Here is a 17603-nt window from a genome sequence, read left to right as displayed (position 1 = left end):
CTGGCCTGCCTAATTAGCCAAATCATCTGTCTCTTCCATCTCTTATTGGCAATGGTTTTTATTTATTTATTTTTATTTATTTATTTATTTTTTTTTTGCAATGAGCCGTTTTAATTGCTACTTTCTTTTGACTGAAGCTGGATGCCAAGGCGACAAAGTCTCTGTGGAGCAAGAAAGACAGACCAGGCATAAAATAAAAGCCATGGTAATACATTTGTAATGCCAACAGTTTAAATGGCCATTGAGTTGTGCGTCAAAATAGCCACAGCTCTGACAATTTGACGGCTTTTGACTAGCCGGTTATCTTCTCTCTCTATCTCTCTCTCCCCCCTCTCTCGCAATATGTTTCTGTCTCCACTCTCTGCGCAAGTGGCTTAAAGTAAACAATGCCAAATTGCAAATTTTGCAAAATGTGTCGTCGTCTAAGCATCGAGGCAAAAACGCGTCCGAGTGTTTGCCATAACAAGAAAAGCGACTGCACACACACATGTTAATTAATGTATGTGTGTCTGTGTGTGTCTATGTGTGTGTGTGTTTGTTTATGGAGGAGCTGTATCAGTAAATGGTTTAATGGCTCGTTGAGCAGCCAAAGCAGCGGCATAAGCGTTCTACTAGAAAGCACCCAAAAAGACCACACAAACAAATAGATATGCTCGAGTTTAATATGATAGACGAGCAGATATTCTACAGTAAGATTTGATGGGATTTACATATATTTGTTCTCTTCATCTATCCTCAACCTATATGAAAGAGATTAGTTTGTAAATTTTCTTCGATGTTTATTATTCGTTTTAAATTAGATTTGTGAGATAGTTAAAGAAATATAAAATTATATATTAATTATTTTTGATACATACTTTTAAATATTTAAAAATAAATCTTAGACAATGATTTAACCAAATATAAATGTGTTTATCAATATGCTTTTATGTTTGTTATTCGACTCTTAAAAACTCTTTTTTAACACTGTATTGATTTGCTCTTATTTTTGATTAATTACATAAAATTTAATTTAATAAACCCCTGTGGTAGTTATATTGAAAATATTTACAACTACTTCTTACACAATAACTTCAGCAACAAATTATATAGATTCTGTAAAGAACATTTAATGAATGAAGGAAAATATCGAAATATTTGCCAGTGAAAATGCGAATATGATTAAACAAAAATATAGTCAAATGTAGTCAAAGGAAAAAAGCAAGTTGTTCAAGATTATGAATGGAATTTTTAAATAGCGTTTTTCTTCAAATATGACTACAGCTTTATTACAGTGTATAAAGCACTGCAAACACTGCATTGCGTATAAAGATTAAGTGCCCGACTGTCGTCACTTAGAATTTGAATGTGGCATGCAACTGTGTTCGTATATGCAAATCTAAATTTGTATTTGTGCACTTGAATGCTGTATTTGGTTACAATCAGTGACCAGGGCGAACAAGTTAAAGTTTCGCTAAACTTTCACTGTACATACGATAAAACGCATTTCACAACGTTAACAACAACGCTGATGATTTTTCTGCAATGCGTGGCTGGTTTTTAGGCCCGCATTTCCATTGATAGTTTTTATGCTGGCCATAAAAGAGCGATGGACTTGACAAGTTTTCCACTTGGTTGGGGAGCAGCTAATTTGTTCAGTTGTTGGGTAATCTTCCAGGCCAGTATCAGATCAGTGTGTGTAGAGAACCTTTCACTTTGCTCGCTGCCAAAAAGAAAAAAAAAAAAAACAATAGTTAAGCTTATCAAATTGTCATTTTGGCATCTTCTTAGTTCATTAAACTCATATAATGAAATACAGCTCGATTTGAAAATGATTATCATAACAAAATGAGATGTCTGTTGACGACAAGAGCCAGAGCTGTGAACCGGCCCGACGAGTTGGTCGCGTGCACAAATCAGCCCTGAACTTGACCAGGCCAAAACACACACTAACTGAATGGTTGTGGTGACCGTGGCTCTCTAAATAGAAGCAACATGTTGTAGCAAGTTGTTGTAACAGTTAGCAAATGCCTTTGCACATAATTGGCAGCTTGTGGTCCATGCAACAAGTTAGCAAAAGCAGTGTTGGCATTGACAGATGGGGAATGTTGCTGCCTGCTGCTGCCTGCGGATGCTGCTGCTGTTGCTGCTGCTGTTGCTGCTGTTGCAAGTTGCAGTTTCAATTGGCCACAGTTGTAATTTATAGATTTATTAAGCTTTCGTAACGGTGATCTTGACCATTCTATTTGCGGTCGGACTTGAATTAACAGCTTTACACAGTGAGAAATTAAACAAGTATTGAGAGTAGAGTATTTATATTAAATTTTAATTGTGCAATTTTTCTCTCAGTCTAACAGATGATTTATGTCGTTTTTAAATTGCAGACTCTTCGGATATTGTCGACTGCAAGCTGAAGCTGATACTGGGCTTGATATGGACGCTCATTCTGCACTACTCGATCTCGATGCCCATGTGGGATGGCGAGGATGAGAAGCAGTTGAATGGATCGGGCCATACGCCCAAGCAGCGGTAAGTTATCTTTAATCTCTCCAACTAAGTTATGATCATGTTGCTCATGTTGCTCACTTTGTGTGTGTGTCTGTTTGCAGTCTGTTGAATTGGATACACGCCAGGATACCCGATATGCCAATTAATAATTTCACCAACGACTGGACCACAGGCAAGGCTGTGGGTGCTTTGGTCGATGCCTGTGCGCCTGGCCTGTGCCCCGACTGGGAGATGTGGGACCCCAAGGATGCCGTCCAGAATGCTTCGGAGGCCATGGGTCTCGCCGATGATTGGTTGAATGTGCGTCAATTGATCAAGCCCGAGGAGCTTGTCAATCCCAACGTGGATGAGCAATCGATGATGACATACTTGTCGCAATATCCCAACTCCAAGCTAAAGACCGGTGCCCCACTGCGTCCCAAGACGAATCCCAACAGGTAAGCAGACACTTGTTTAAGCGTTTAGGGGTATTTTAGTTTTGTTTACAAGAGTAAGCTGCATCTTGAGATAATTTTGCAACTGTGGCACGTAATATATCCAACTCTGTTCTCAATTCAATTTTCTTCGACTTTCAAATTTCATTTTAAGCGTGCAATGCATTTTTGATTAAAACCCAGGCATACCAAACTGATATTCTAATCTTGTTCCTCTCTCTCTCTCTCTCTCTCTTTATCTCTCTCTCTCTCTCTCTCTCTCTTTATCTCTCTCTCTCTTTCTCTCTATCTCTCTTGCTCTGTTTTACTGTTTCTCCAAATTCTAAATACATATTGTTTTTGTATTGTATTTATGCATAACTGGGCAAACTTTTAACTTATTGAATATTGTTCTCTTTTTTTTTCTTCTTATTGTTTTCCCAATACTACTCTACCTGCTCACCTATAATATATATATATATATATATATATATATATATATATATATTTATATATATTTATATGTATATGTATATCTATATATATATATATATATATATATATGTATATGTCTGATTATTGCAAAACTCAGCATTCCTCCGCCGCGGTAAGTTCTCGGCATGCTTCTTCTTTTTGTTTTGGTTTTTTCTTTTTTTTTTTTCTGTTTTTTTTTTTGTTTTTTTTTTTGACGATCGTTTCTTTTGGGCTTACGTCTTTTGATATGTATTCGTTTTTCTCGTTGGCCACTTTACGGCCTTTTGTATCTGTGTGCGACGGCTTCACATGATTTAAATGTTCTACCAGTTTTATTTTTGTATCTCTTTTTTTTTTTTTTTTTTTTGTTATCTGCGGCTTTGCGTTGCGCCTAGCCTTGAGCGCGTGTATCTAATGGATACTTCTCAACACGCTGGTTGGCATCGCTGTGTCTGGCTTCTGGCTGCCTGCTGCTTTTCTTGTTGTTCTTGTTGCTGTTCCAGCTTGGCTCTCGGCTCTTGTGCATAGCAAAATTCTTATTCGCTTTGTGCGGCTTCATTAGCGTATTTTACTGCCAAGCTATTAGCACTATGGGCAATTTATTTTCGTATCATGTTTCTATTTTTGCCAAGTTCATTTGCAAACTTTTGACGTCATTCTTTGAGCCCATCAATGTATGCAATGCTCTAGAAAAGGATGTGTTTCGGCAAATAGGACTCGTTTCTTTAGAAAACCAAATGATTTTCAGTTTTATGTTCTCGTTCTTTATTTTATAAAACATTGCGATTTCTCCAATTAAGTTTAGAATAACTTGATTGTTCTATAAAATCCTAGTTTTCATGGTTTCTTTCCCATTTCCATTTTAATGCATCTATCTATATCTGTGTCTATGTATGAATTATCTATGTATATTTTCAAAAGTTTAACTACAACAAATACTTTGCGCTTTCTGCTCCATTTTGTTGAAATGCCATTGCTGAGCTGCCACGCCCACATTTAAGCTGCAAGCATTTTACTGCGCTTAAAAAGCAAACTGAATTTTTGAAAGCTGCCAAAAAATCGTTGCATATTTTTAGCTGCTCTAATTGAATGTTGCAATTCTAAAAAGCGCTGCATACTTCTCAGCTGGCTGCGAGAATTGGATTTATCAAAAATAATTGATTGAAAATGTAGCTCGACTGCTAACTCAATGCTAAGCTAAAAGCTAACAATTTACTGATTATCATTTGTCACAGAGTGCGTGCTTATGGTCCTGGCATTGAACCCATTGGTCCTGTGGTTGGTGCGCCAGCCAACTTTACAGTTGAGACCTTCTCGGCTGGCAAAGGTAAGCAGTACAATGACAACTCTTAACTCTCAATATTAATCAAGGCAATTCGATTCTGGTTTAGGTGCTGTCGATGTGAACATCGAGGGACCCAACGGTGTCGTTGAGAAGGCTGATGTACGCTTCAACAATGACAAGAATCTCACGTACACCATTTCGTATATACCCAAGGAGGAGGGTGATCTCAAGGTGGCCGTTAAGTTCTCGGGTCGTGATATACCCAAGTCGCCGTTCCCCGTTAAGGTCGAGGGTCATGCCGGCGATGCATCGAAGGTGAAGGTAACCGGTCCGGGCATTCAACCCAGCGGTGTGACCGTCAAGAAGCCCACCTTCTTCGATATACTCGCCAAGGATGCGGGTCGCGGTGTACCCGAGGTGATCATCATTGATCCGGCCAATCACAAGACATCGGTGGCGGCCAAAGTGCGTCAGTTGGAGGATGATACTTGGCGCTGCGAATATGTTACTGCCCAGCAGGGTCTGCACTCGGTGAATGTCTTCTTTGCCGGCACACCCATACCGAATAGTCCATTCCCCGTTAAGGTCGCCCCACTCTCCGATGCGCGCAAGGTGCGCGTCTCCGGCCGGGGACTGCAGGCGACCGGGGTGCGTGTTGGTGACGATGCGGACTTTAAGATCCATACCGAGGGTGCCGGCGAGGGTGTGCCCGAGGTGCGGGTTATTGGACCCGGTGGCATGAACCAGAATGTCATGCAATCCAAGGTCGATGGCAACACGTACGAGTGCCACTATTATCCGACCAAGGAGGGTCGCTATGTGGTCATGGTCACGTTCAGCGGCCAGGAGGTGCCCAAATCACCGTTCGATGTGAAAGTTGGTCCCAAGAAGGAATCCTCCATTGTTGCCTACGGCCCAGGTTTGAACAGCGGCGTCATTGGCTATCCGGCCGCCTTTGTTGTGGAGACGAATGGCGAAACGGGCGCACTTGGCTTCACTGTGGCCGGTCCCTCGCAAGCCGAGATCGAGTGCCATGATAATGGTGATGGATCCGCATTGGTCAAATATCATCCAACTGCCGTCGGTGAGTATGCCGTGCATATTCTCTGCGACAACGAGGACATACCCAAGTCACCGTTCATTGCCCAAATACTGCCACGCACCGATTTCCATCCGGAGCTGGTTAAGGCCAGCGGTCCGGGTCTGGCCAAGAATGGCGTGACCATCAATCAATCGACCAGCTTTGATGTGGACACCAGCAAGGCGGGCAATGCCCCACTCGATGTTATCGTTCAGGATGTCTATGGCAACAAGCTGCCCGTGCAGATCAAGAACAATCCCGATGGCACCAAGAAGGTCAGCTATACGCCCACTTCCGGCGTGCCACACACTGTGGAAGGTAAGTTGGGCTGTTCAAGCTGTGGCATATCCATGTGGAATGGTCTTAACCCTTAACTATTATTACTTTATGCAGTCAATTATGGTGGCGTCTCCACGCCAAATTCACCGCATCGCATCTATGTGGGCGTGCCCGTGGATGCGTCTAAGGTGCAAAGTTTCGGACCCTGGCTGCAGCCGGGTGTGCGTCCCAATGTGGCCACCCATTTCAATGTGGATGCACGCGATGCTGGCGAAGCGGAGCTGAAGGTGAAGGTTGTGCACGAGGACACCAAGCTGGATGTGCCCTGCCGCATCATTGACAACGAGGACAGCACGTATTCGGTCGAAGTCATTCCACCCATGAAGGGCGCCTACACCACGACCATGACCTATGGCGGTCAACGTGTGCCCCTGGGACAGAAGGTGGTCGTCGAACAGACCGTGGATGTGTCCAAGATCAAGGTCGATGGCCTGGAGCCAAGTAAGTACAATTTACATACACGATTAACGTGACAAAAGCCCATTTTAGGATCTTTGATAGACATGCACTCAGATAAAAACATATTCAAATATATCTTAAACCAAGAACTTGATTAGTTCAAAGATTTAAGTCAATTCTGTTATCGTCATTAATCGTTATCGTTATCGTTATCGTTTTTCTCTGAGTGTTCGTTCATATTGTGAGTTTTGTATTCATGGTCTTAAGTCCAAGTCATTTCACATTCACATCCACAAAAGCCGCGCCCCTGAACAGTTTGCAGCAGTTTCGCATTATCACCCACGGTCTGCCCAAGGCGGATTTGGCTGTGACGATAACCAGTCCGTCGGGCAATCGGGTTAAGGCCCACATTATACCCACTGCTGAGGGTTTTCTGATCAACTTTACGCCCACGCAGTTGGGCGAATATCTGCTGAGCATTTGCTTTGGCGGCACACCGATTACGCCACGCCCCTTCCGCCTACAGTGTTTGACCGGCAGCGATTCAAACAAAGTGCACGCTTACGGTCCGGGCTTGGAGCGGGGTATTGTTGGTCAGCCGGCGGAGTTTATGATCGATACCCGGGGAGCGGGCCAAGGTGGACTGGGCGTGACCGTTGAGGGTCCGTGCGAGGCGGCAATTAATTGCCGGGACAACGGAGATGGCACCTGCAACGTGGCCTATCTGCCAACGGAGGCGGGCGACTACAGTGTCAACATTACGTTCAATGAGCGCCACATCACTGGCTCCCCATTCCAGCCGCTCATTGTGCCCGTACCGAATCTGAAGAACACACGGGTCAGCGGCATCGGCATCCAGCCGCATGGTAGGAGTTCCCATTGCCAAGTTACGAGTTGCCAAGTTACCAAATGTACTCCAATATGCTGCCGTGTAAACACCTCTAATCCGCCTACGCTCTAATTCAGACAGCCAAAGCCCAATTTAAAGCCGCAAATCGTTGCAGCCTAATATCTAATTGCCTCCTTGCCACCCAACGTTGTTGTTCTTGTTGTTGTGTTGTTGTCTTGCTTGTGTTGAAAACTAAACCATTTATGATACACTAATCGCATCTCATTGTTATGTAACCTTGCAGAGGATATTACCATATATAAAAATATTATATATATTCCTCAGTCTAACTACAACTATCGTTCAAAGATCTTGATTTGCCTATCTGTAGCAGGGATTGAAAATATTTCTTGAAAATTGAACAGTAAATTAAAAAAACTTTTCGTTGATATCTGCATATATCTAAACCGATGAAATATAGAATTTCTGAAAATTATAAATATCCAGGCAAATTTAATAATTTTGTCTTAGTTTTCTATCTTTAAACTCTTTTTTTTGAATAGATTAAATTGAAATTTGCAGAAATGAGTATTTAAAATGCATGTTTTTAATATGTAAGCAGAATTTAGTCTGCATCTAAGTACTATATCATATAGGTCAATCTGATCCAAATTGGTTTTTATGCAGTACTTTTAATTTTTGAAGAGACCTTTATCTAACTCACTCTTACAATATGAGGAAAATCCTGTAAGTGCTCTCCAATCGATAATTAACTCTGCAAGTGTATCCAAGTCTCGGCACACCGAAGATCTTCTATTTTCAATCGTTCTTGTTGTCCGTTGAAGTTGGCACGTTGAAGAGACACATTCCTAATATCTTTGATTTTCCGTAATTAGGTGTGATCATGAATGCCGCAACAGACTTCATGGTCGATATGAGCAAAGTGGGCAGCAATATTGAATCTGGCAAGCTGTCGTGTGCCATCTTTGATCCCAAGGGACATGTGCTGCCCAGCAAGATGGTGCAGGGACCCACAGACGACATCTTCCGCATAATGTACACACCCTTTGAGGCTGGTCGTCACACCATTGAGCTGATGTACGATAATATACCGGTGCCGGGATCACCGTTTGTCGTCAATGTGAAGAGCGGCTGCGATCCGACTCGCTGCAAGGCCTATGGTCCTGGCCTGGAGAGTGGCCTGACCAATCAGAAGAACAAGTTCACCGTGGAGACCAAGGGTGCCGGCAATGGCGGCCTCTCGCTGGCCATTGAAGGACCCTCCGAAGCCAAGATGGTCTGCACGGACAATCGTGATGGTAGCTGCGATGTAGATTATCAGGCCACCGATCCCGGTGAATATGATATCACCATACGATTTGCGGACAAACATATACCCGGCTCGCCGTTCCGTGTGCTCGTCGAGGGTAGTGTGGATCCCAGCAAGGTGAAGGTCTACGGCGCAGGCATTGAGCATGGCCAGGTGCGCGAGAGTGTGCCGACCGTTTTCAATGTGGATGTGGGCGAGGCTGGTCCTGGCCCCATTGCCGTCAAGCTGACCAATTCCGAGGGCATACCCGTTGACAATCTGAGCGTCGAGGATAAGGGCAATTGCATTTATGCGGTCCACTATGTTCCGCCCAAGGCCGGCTCCGTTCTCACTTGCCAAGTGAAGTTCGCCGATGTGGAGGTGCCATGCAGGTAAGTTCACCTCAAATCGAGTAGACAGCTTAGCTGGTCAATGTTTAATGAATGGCATACCTATTTTTAGTCCCTTTGTGATGACCGTTTTTCCCAAATCGGAGGCGACCAAAGTCACCGTCAAGGGTGTCAACGAGACGAAGAAGACTCCGGCCTCTTTGCCCGCCGAATTTGAGATTGATACAAAGCAAGCCGGTCAGGCCGACATCAATGTGGCTATCAAGAATCCCAAGGGAAAGCCAATGCAGCCCCGCCTTGAGGAAGTAGCCACTGGTACCTATGTCGTCTCATTTGTGCCCGATGAGTGTGGCACGTATCAGTGCAGCATCAAGTATGGCGACAAGGAGATCGAGGGCTCGCCCTTCAAACTCGAAGCATTCCCCACCGGCGAGGCCAAAAAATGCAAACTGGTCGAAGAGGCGCCCAAGATTCAGCCATCCGGCAGTCAGTCCCATATCAAAGTGGATGCACGCGAAGCTGGCAACGGAGCCGTCACCTGCAAGATAACCAACAAGGCCGGCAGGTCTGTCTAAATGAGTCGTGTCATCAATTGTTAAATACCTAAATGAATATAATTGTTTTTCTTCTGCAGTGAAATTGTTGACATTGATGTCATCGAGAAGGATGGCTTCTTTGACATTCTGTATGCCCTCAACGATCCTGGAGACTATGATATCAACGTCAAGTTTGGTGGCAAGGATATACCGAACGGTAGCTTCTCCATTAAGGTAGCCTGAATTCAGACATTTATAAAAAAAAAAAACAAAAACAAATTCGTCACAACTCTAGTCAAAATCAAATGCGATAAACTTTGTTGAAAATTAGCAATTATTATCATAATTTATATATATTTATATATATCAAACTCTAGTCAAATAAGCCAAACAGAACCATCTGATATATACTCCAATCTACTCTAGTCAAATCTTACAGTCATTTTTTGGTGTTTGTGTTTTGTGTTTTGTCCCCCTCAATGTTAACGTGTGTCTCAAATTATTGATGTAAAATGAAAAGTCAAAATTCGTATTGCTAGCAATACACAAGAAAAGAAATTAAAACACGCAAACAATTTACGTATATATGTATATATATAAATCAAGCGTATATATTCAAGCAATGAAGACCCAGCAATAAAACAAAGAATACAATTTTAAGTGCAACATTGTAAAACATGACAACATAAAATAAATGAAAACAACAAACAAACTTTGTTAAAAACCTCTCAAAATCAAAAAAAAAAAAAAAAGAAAAGAAAAACAAACAAAAATCGTACAAATTTGAATCGCATGCAAATGTTAATCGTTTTCAAAATTATACAAAATCTGCTCTGCTATGCTAAATTACAAAATGCTTTGTTTTACATTATGCATAAAATGCACAAAATTATTCAATTGTTTTAATGCTTCACTAGTTGTATGTCTTAGTATGCGTAAGTTGTTTGAGTGTATTTATAATTGCAATTTTTATAACACTATATATATATGTATGTATGTATATATATATATATATATATATATATCCTAGCCGCACAACCAATCCGATACCCCATACACTTGCATTGGTTGCGCAAGCACAATTACCAAAAACAAACAATATTAATTCATAATAATTGCTAATTTAACAACAAATTTTTTTCTAACCCATATGAACGAATACCATGCACTTTCAAATATATTTCTTTCAGCATAATCGTAAGTATAAAATGCTGACAATTTGAATAATGAACAGCCTGCAATAACGTGACAAATATATTAGATCCGACAGCAGCAGCAAATGTGTTGTGCGTTCTTAGAGCAGAACAATTCAAATTAAACAAGTTGCAATTTGCGGGCACTGTGCCCAGAAAACAAGTACCAACAACCATATTCTGTATTAGAGCAAAAGCAAACAAATTATTATGTTAATTCTTAACAGTTTCGCTTAATTAGTCAAGTGTTAAATTGAATTTCATATGCCATGGCAACATATTATATAGAATGATTCTCGTAAAGAGATATATCGTTTGTCCGTTTCATGACAGCGTTCCATATATTTGAGCACATTGTTATGTTGCTGCTAATATTGTCTACGTGACGGACAGCACATCAGCCATGTATCTGATAAGTTTTTAACAAGGCTATAATGTTATTTTTTTATTGTTTACACAGCCCACTGATGTAAATATAGACTTCCAATTCAACATCAAATTGGGCACAACAAAAAAGACATTAACCTCTTAAGATTGTGCGACATATTTTGTGACTTTCTAAACAACATTTGGACTTCTCAACTTAGTTTAGCTCCTGCTGGTCTGCCATTATTAACAGACTACGCTTTCTTTTCGAAACTTGGCATCCTCACCATTGGTGAGAAAGTAATTGTGTGGAAAATAGACTGCCACATTGTATATATTTGAGATGAATTGCACTGTATTAATAATTGAAATTATAAAAATGCTAAATATAAAAGTGCAAAGCTGAGCAACATTTGTGCAAGCACAAATATTGACTTTTTTTTTAAAGTGTCCAACAAAATATTTTGAAAACACTACTATATATATACTACTATATAGCTGAATTATAAAGCTGTATATGTGTACAATTTATATTTATATATTCAGAAATGTATAGATATACATATATTCAAGCGGAACACAGGCTGCTGATTCACATTTGTTGTTGTTGCTGTTGCTGTTGTTGTTTTTGTTGCTGCTGCAGGCAATCGCGTATCAAGTGTACATCTGTGACTGCAGATGAAATGCATTTTCGAACAATTAAAATTCAGTGAAAAGAACACTAAAATTCACATTTGAAAAGATTAAATTTTTGTACTCTCTGTCTTTGTGCGTTGTTGTGGAAACTATTAGTAGCCACAAGAGGCAGAGTCGTGCAGCTGCGACTAGTTGTCTTACATAGTCGCACACAATTTGTTAGTCAGAGTTTGTCCTCGACGCCAGCGTCATCTTCATCGTTCGTCGTTCCGTTCGCGATTTACACAACTGGAAAATTGAAAAGGTGGAAAGAAAAAATCTTGCAGTTTTCGTTTGTTTTCCTTCCAAATTCTGTGACGTTTTTTTTTTTGATGCATGTCATACATGTGTAAAAATCGACGGGCTCTGTCATTAGATCGACTCTACATATATACAGAACGTGCAGTATATATGCATGTATATGAGATAAATATTCAATATTCGAATATTTGCCCAGTTGTCCATCTATTGATTGGCTGTGAATTCGCGTACTTCTTATTAATAGTGAAAATATTTTATTGAGATTTGTATCTTTGACTTTTTGGTCGATTTGGCCACAGATATATGCCTCGACGGGGATTATTGCAATATTTGCACTCATTATAATGCGCTTATGTAACAGCCGTGGAAATTCTCAGAACATTACCAAAAAAAGAAAAGAAAAGAGAGGAAAACTACTTACGACTACAAACCTGTCAATCAATGCCACTTCCTTTCAAATCGTGTGTGTATTATTATTATTGTTATGTTTCAATCTTCGTTTTTCATTGTTTCACACTTTCAAGTTTTTTCCATATCAATCAGTGGCAACAAGTTTTAATAATAAGCAGACTCGGCCCATATGCATATATAACATATTTGTGCAAATTTCATCACGAGTGCAAAGTATACGGATATTTGAAATATCTTTGGCCTATATAGTACACAAGTAGCACTCTCGTGATTGTGCTCTAAATTCTAAATCGTCAGCCAATCGCGTGCTTGGCTGTTTTCATTTATGCATTTCAATTGAATTATAAACATCTAAATCTGGTGGATAACTTTTGGTCATTTTCAATTTTATTTTCATTGACCTCAGGCTGTCGAAAGCATCGAACAATACTCGCATAGTGAATACGTCGAGGAGCATACGACCAAAGTACTTAAGCAGACCACAACACAGGTGAGTAACTCTAGCAGATATTAACAAGATGTTGAAAATATTGTGGATGAAAAAGTGAATAAGTACCGAGATATATATATATATACACAGATATATATTTATTTATAAACATTTATTTATTTATTTATTTCCTTGCAAAAATAATTATTAATTCATTGATAATTGTGTAAAATTTCTAAGACCTTTAAACTTTACTGTATGACTGATTTTAAGACAAATAATGGATTTTATGTGTAGTCTTTTTGGAAGTGGAAACCAGTTGGGAATTTTTTTCCTTAACAACATTTTCCCGTATTATAATTATGTAATTTGGCCATTTTTATAGAGCGGTCTGGTCAACGGAAAATCGGAAGTTACTTATCGAAGTGTTGCCTTTGAGAAATTACCACTACCCACAACAGGCGGAAACGTTACAGGTGCGTAAAACAATATTTACTACATATAATTGTATATACAAGTCCCAAGAGACATGAGAAGTGAGCCCAAAATATTTTCTAAAAGTCCAAAATTCCTAATAATATTTATCTAAAAAAGATTACAAATTTTTGTCAGAAATACTTTAAGTGATTAAAGAAATTTATAATCTTAATACACAATTTAAAATGCGGCTCATTGCAATTTAGTGAAGCACCACGAAGAAGCTGTCTGCGGCTTTTCATTTGTGGCAAAATGTTGAAATACTTACGTATAGCAAAACATGTAGAAATGATGAGGCGCAACCGAGACCGAGACCGCGACATGTGAGATGCAGATAAGTATGATGTTAAAGATGGGCGGACAGATGAACTGTCAGTGTGACGACTTTTTTGACGGCTTATCTTGCTAATTGTTGACAACGACAAAGACATGAACACGGCAAAATGAATTTTGTTTTCTTGTAAAATATATGTGAGCCATTTTGCATTTTTCTAGTTTACGGGTCATTGAATGGAAGTAATTATGTATTTAAATGTGCACGTTAATTAGCGGAATTTATGGGAATTGTCGATGGATATACGAGTTGTAAAATGCTTTTCAAAAAATGCTCAATATGATTGATGAGCTGTTTTGCTTTTAGATCGTTCTTCACTTATTTTTTTTTCAAAATCAATAAATAAATATAAACCATATATACATGTATACACTTATATTTATATATATATATATACATAAATTCGAGCATCCGCCGCCTGTTGCGAAATATTTGTTCGATTTTTCACGCTTCCATGCAATTTGCAAACATTTCGCATTTTCGTCGCTTGGCTACGCGGCAATGCGACCCCGTCTGTGACGCGAACTCGACGTACTGCACCCAAAAGAATATGAAGAACAAGAACAAGATGAAGAAGAAGATGAAGACGAAGAATATCCGTGGTCTGGGCTCCTCATTAAGATCACACACATTTCACTTGGACCATTTGCTAGACTCTCTGAATAAAATATCAATAAGTTGGCGGGTCGCAAGTGTCGCCTCTTTGTGGCATGATGGCAACATGCAGCTTTTATGGCGCGCTCCATTTCGTTTGAAGATGGTTTATTGTAAATGATTCGTTTTGGCCAAATGACATTTTTTGTCGCGCATTTGTTGCACTGATTTTTCATAGCTCATCAGACTACAAAGTATTTGCAATAGGCTAGTAAGGCTAGGATGTAACCTAGAATTGCAAAAGCCCGTCAAACTTACCCAACTCGATTTGCAACGACATTCAATTGAATGCGCATAACTTGATCTTAAAATCTACATGCTAAAGTATTCTTATAACTCTAGTAAAAATTGGATACGCCCATATCGAATGTTTAACTACAAATTTTGATTGTCGGTAGACAATCGCCAACATATTATTTTGATCCAATTTTATGATTGAGGTTTTCCATAAAATAAAGTTTTCAATAACCAATTACAATAATGATTTTCAAATATAATAATATAATATAATATAATATGTAAAAACCGTGCTACTTCTGTCGATATAGAATATAAATTCTTATTTAATCAAGCTAAATCTATGATTGAACTTCCTCTTATATATCTTCAGAATTAACTAAAAATGTATTTAATGAGAATTACGAATTTTGATGATTTTTGCTGCATTTGATTGATTTTAATCAACTGAATGCTTTAAGCTGTTGCAATTCCTTTCAAAAATTGCAGAACTATTACAAAATCAATTGCATAAGAGATTACATATGAAATGCAAATTTATTTATACATATATATTATATATATAAATATATATCTCGACACTTGTGTCTACGAATAATTCCATATAATTATCGTATAGTCAAGAAAAACAGTTTGACAAAATATTTAACGCATATTTTGCATTCCACAAATTGTTATCATATATATAATTTATTATTATTTTTGTATTTATGGTTTACGGTTTGTTAAAATTGGCGTCTTCAAGCCAAACAAATCTACATAGAAGTATCTATATTTATCTTTAATATATTTTTCTTGCTTTAATGGGCAAATATTAATAAATTTTATGTCGTCTGTGCTGCAACAAGTAATAAATTGTATTTCCTATGAAACATGCTAATTTATATGTATATATATATGTATATATATACATATAGATCCATATATATAAATAGGTGTGTCCAAATAAATGCAAAAAAAAACTAATTTTATATTTGCACCTTTTCGATCTCGAAAAATTTGACAACTGTTAAAATATCCAAGAGAACAAATACTAGGACACGATGGCGCATTCTATGTTAGCCATGTTCTATATATATATGTATATATGAGATGTATGTGTATATAGAAAGTCGCACACTTGTCATAAGCAAATATTTCCAATTTGCTGTATATTTTTTATATTTTATATATCGTTCAATGGCTCTGCCTGCTGCCTGCCAGCCTGCTGCTGCCTACTTTATAGCACAACCACAATTTCGATAGATCCCATATCTATGTGTATGGATGTGTGTGAATGGATGTGTGTGTGTGTGTGTGTGTATTTGCATTTGTACGAGTGTTGGCTGATCTATGCTGCCAGCGTCGCTGCTGCGAACGCATCTTTGTGGTAGGAATGGGCCTGCTTTTATATATTGGCCTTAATTTCGATTTGGAACTGTCGATGTTCACTTGAAATCGGGACGTAAAGACGCGCGGACCTTGCAAAACGTCGCTGGCAATTAAAATCGAATCGTGCGCTCAACAAATGACAAATTCATAAATTAACCAAATTAATTTAATGCCCAGCCAATATTGAACTATTCAAGTGTGTTGTGCGTGGCGTGTGTGCGTGTGTGAATGCGTGTGTGGATACTCTGGCATAGGACTAAAAGACATTACAATTTAGCTGAACATTTATTATAACATTGCATTATATAATTCAAACAGTGTGTTTAACTGTGAGTTTTATAATCCCTTTTTGGTTCACTATTGTTTGTGCTGTTTCAGCTCAGCAAGGATATGCCTTGACAGCATATTAATTATAGTAAATACATATATAATATATAACATGATATTATAGTAAAAAATATGTATAATGATTATATATGCATAATCATGGCAAAGTAATTCTTAACGCATATCCTTGCTCCGTTGTGCAGTTAAAACATGCAACAACAATTATTCGAGTTGTTAAATTAAATTGTTCTAAATTTTAAGTGTCTTTATTTCAAAATATAACCATCCCGTACTTGAAACTATTTAAACACCTATTATAAAATACAAAATAAAAATAAAAATAAAACCGACGCGTGAAATTGCAATAAAAAAATGCACTTCAGTTGGTTATCAGAGAAAGCGCCAACGCCGGAAGCGACCTGGGCGGATCATTCGTATTATTTTCGATCCAATTATTATAAAGTGACCGTATCTGAACGCGATCACCCGGAACGTACTCACGTTTACTTCAATGAGACCATCATACCGGAAAATCAAGGATTAAATGGTTCAGATTTTATGCCATTAAATTTTAAATCATCGTTTTCAATTGTAACACATCAAGGTAACCAAGAATTAAAAAAAAGACATCGTATAACAAAAAGTATAAAAATAAATAGGCAAATATTTGATACGTTTACCTATGAAAGGACTGTTTCATATATAATTTGCAATTAATAAAATATATAAATAAATGCACAAACAATAATATTTCATGTTGATGGACTGTAATTAAATCCATACTCTGGATCTGTTTCTATATCCAAAAACAACAATTTTTTTTGTGGTTTTCTATTTTTGATATTTTGCCAGGCAAAATGACGCGGACGCTGTCGTCAATAAACCCAATTTCGCTGAGTAAAGCAGCAAAAATGTGTTGTTATTTGTGTTAATGACAAAAATCTCACCAAAACGGCTCCGATTGAAGACGGCGCTTGACCGACCACACACGTTGCACCTACAAATACCATTTACCTTTTGCCGCATCTTGATTAATGACCAAAATGTGTCTTCTTTTATGGCACCGACACATTTGACTGTTGCAAAATGGCCAGCGAGTTGTTGCACATTAAATTCTATGATTTATAATCGCAGTTTTCAACAAAGCATAAAATTCGTTTAGAACGGAGGGGCACTCTATGAGTATGCTACACTTCTGAATTATTGTTTACACTAGCCAACAAGGCACAGCAAATAATCATGAATTTTATGCGTTACGCACAATTTCGATGGTAAAAAAAAAAAACAGTCAGAAAAATAATAAACTATTTTCAAAAATAGTATTAACCAAATATGTAAAATATTTTTGCATTCTGTGCTGACTAA

The 17603-nt window shown here is 38.5% G+C and overlaps 1 protein-coding gene across 4 annotated transcripts in view; it reads left to right on the top strand.

Moving 5' to 3' along the window:
- Positions 1–17603, top strand: part of LOC6569882 (filamin-A) — a 30967-nt gene that overhangs the window by 7812 nt on the left and 5552 nt on the right. Inside the window, exons 2-12 of one of the 4 annotated variants that reach the window (XM_032741565.2) lie at positions 2364–2508; positions 2589–2924; positions 4610–4701; positions 4766–6058; positions 6134–6520; positions 6778–7344; positions 8204–9008; positions 9079–9531; positions 9601–9736; positions 12815–12898; positions 13224–13314. In XM_032741565.2, the coding sequence (XP_032597456.1) occupies positions 2364–2508; positions 2589–2924; positions 4610–4701; positions 4766–6058; positions 6134–6520; positions 6778–7344; positions 8204–9008; positions 9079–9531; positions 9601–9736; positions 12815–12898; positions 13224–13314 (4389 nt within the window). Of the gene's footprint in view, positions 1–2363; positions 2509–2588; positions 2925–4609; positions 4702–4765; positions 6059–6133; positions 6521–6777; positions 7345–8203; positions 9009–9078; positions 9532–9600; positions 9737–11920; positions 12002–12814; positions 12899–13223; positions 13315–16595; positions 16843–17603 lie in introns of those variants that run through there. The other 3 variants (XM_032741566.2, XM_032741568.2, XM_032741567.2) reach the window with 3 other exon arrangements.

Source organism: Drosophila grimshawi, unplaced genomic scaffold (assembly GCF_018153295.1).
Source record: "Drosophila grimshawi isolate 15287-2541.00 unplaced genomic scaffold, ASM1815329v1 contig_311, whole genome shotgun sequence".
In the NCBI taxonomy this organism is placed as follows: domain Eukaryota; kingdom Metazoa; phylum Arthropoda; class Insecta; order Diptera; family Drosophilidae; genus Drosophila; species Drosophila grimshawi.
The sequence above is the reverse complement of the archived record's forward strand: the minus strand, read 5'-3'. Positions and strand labels throughout refer to the sequence as shown.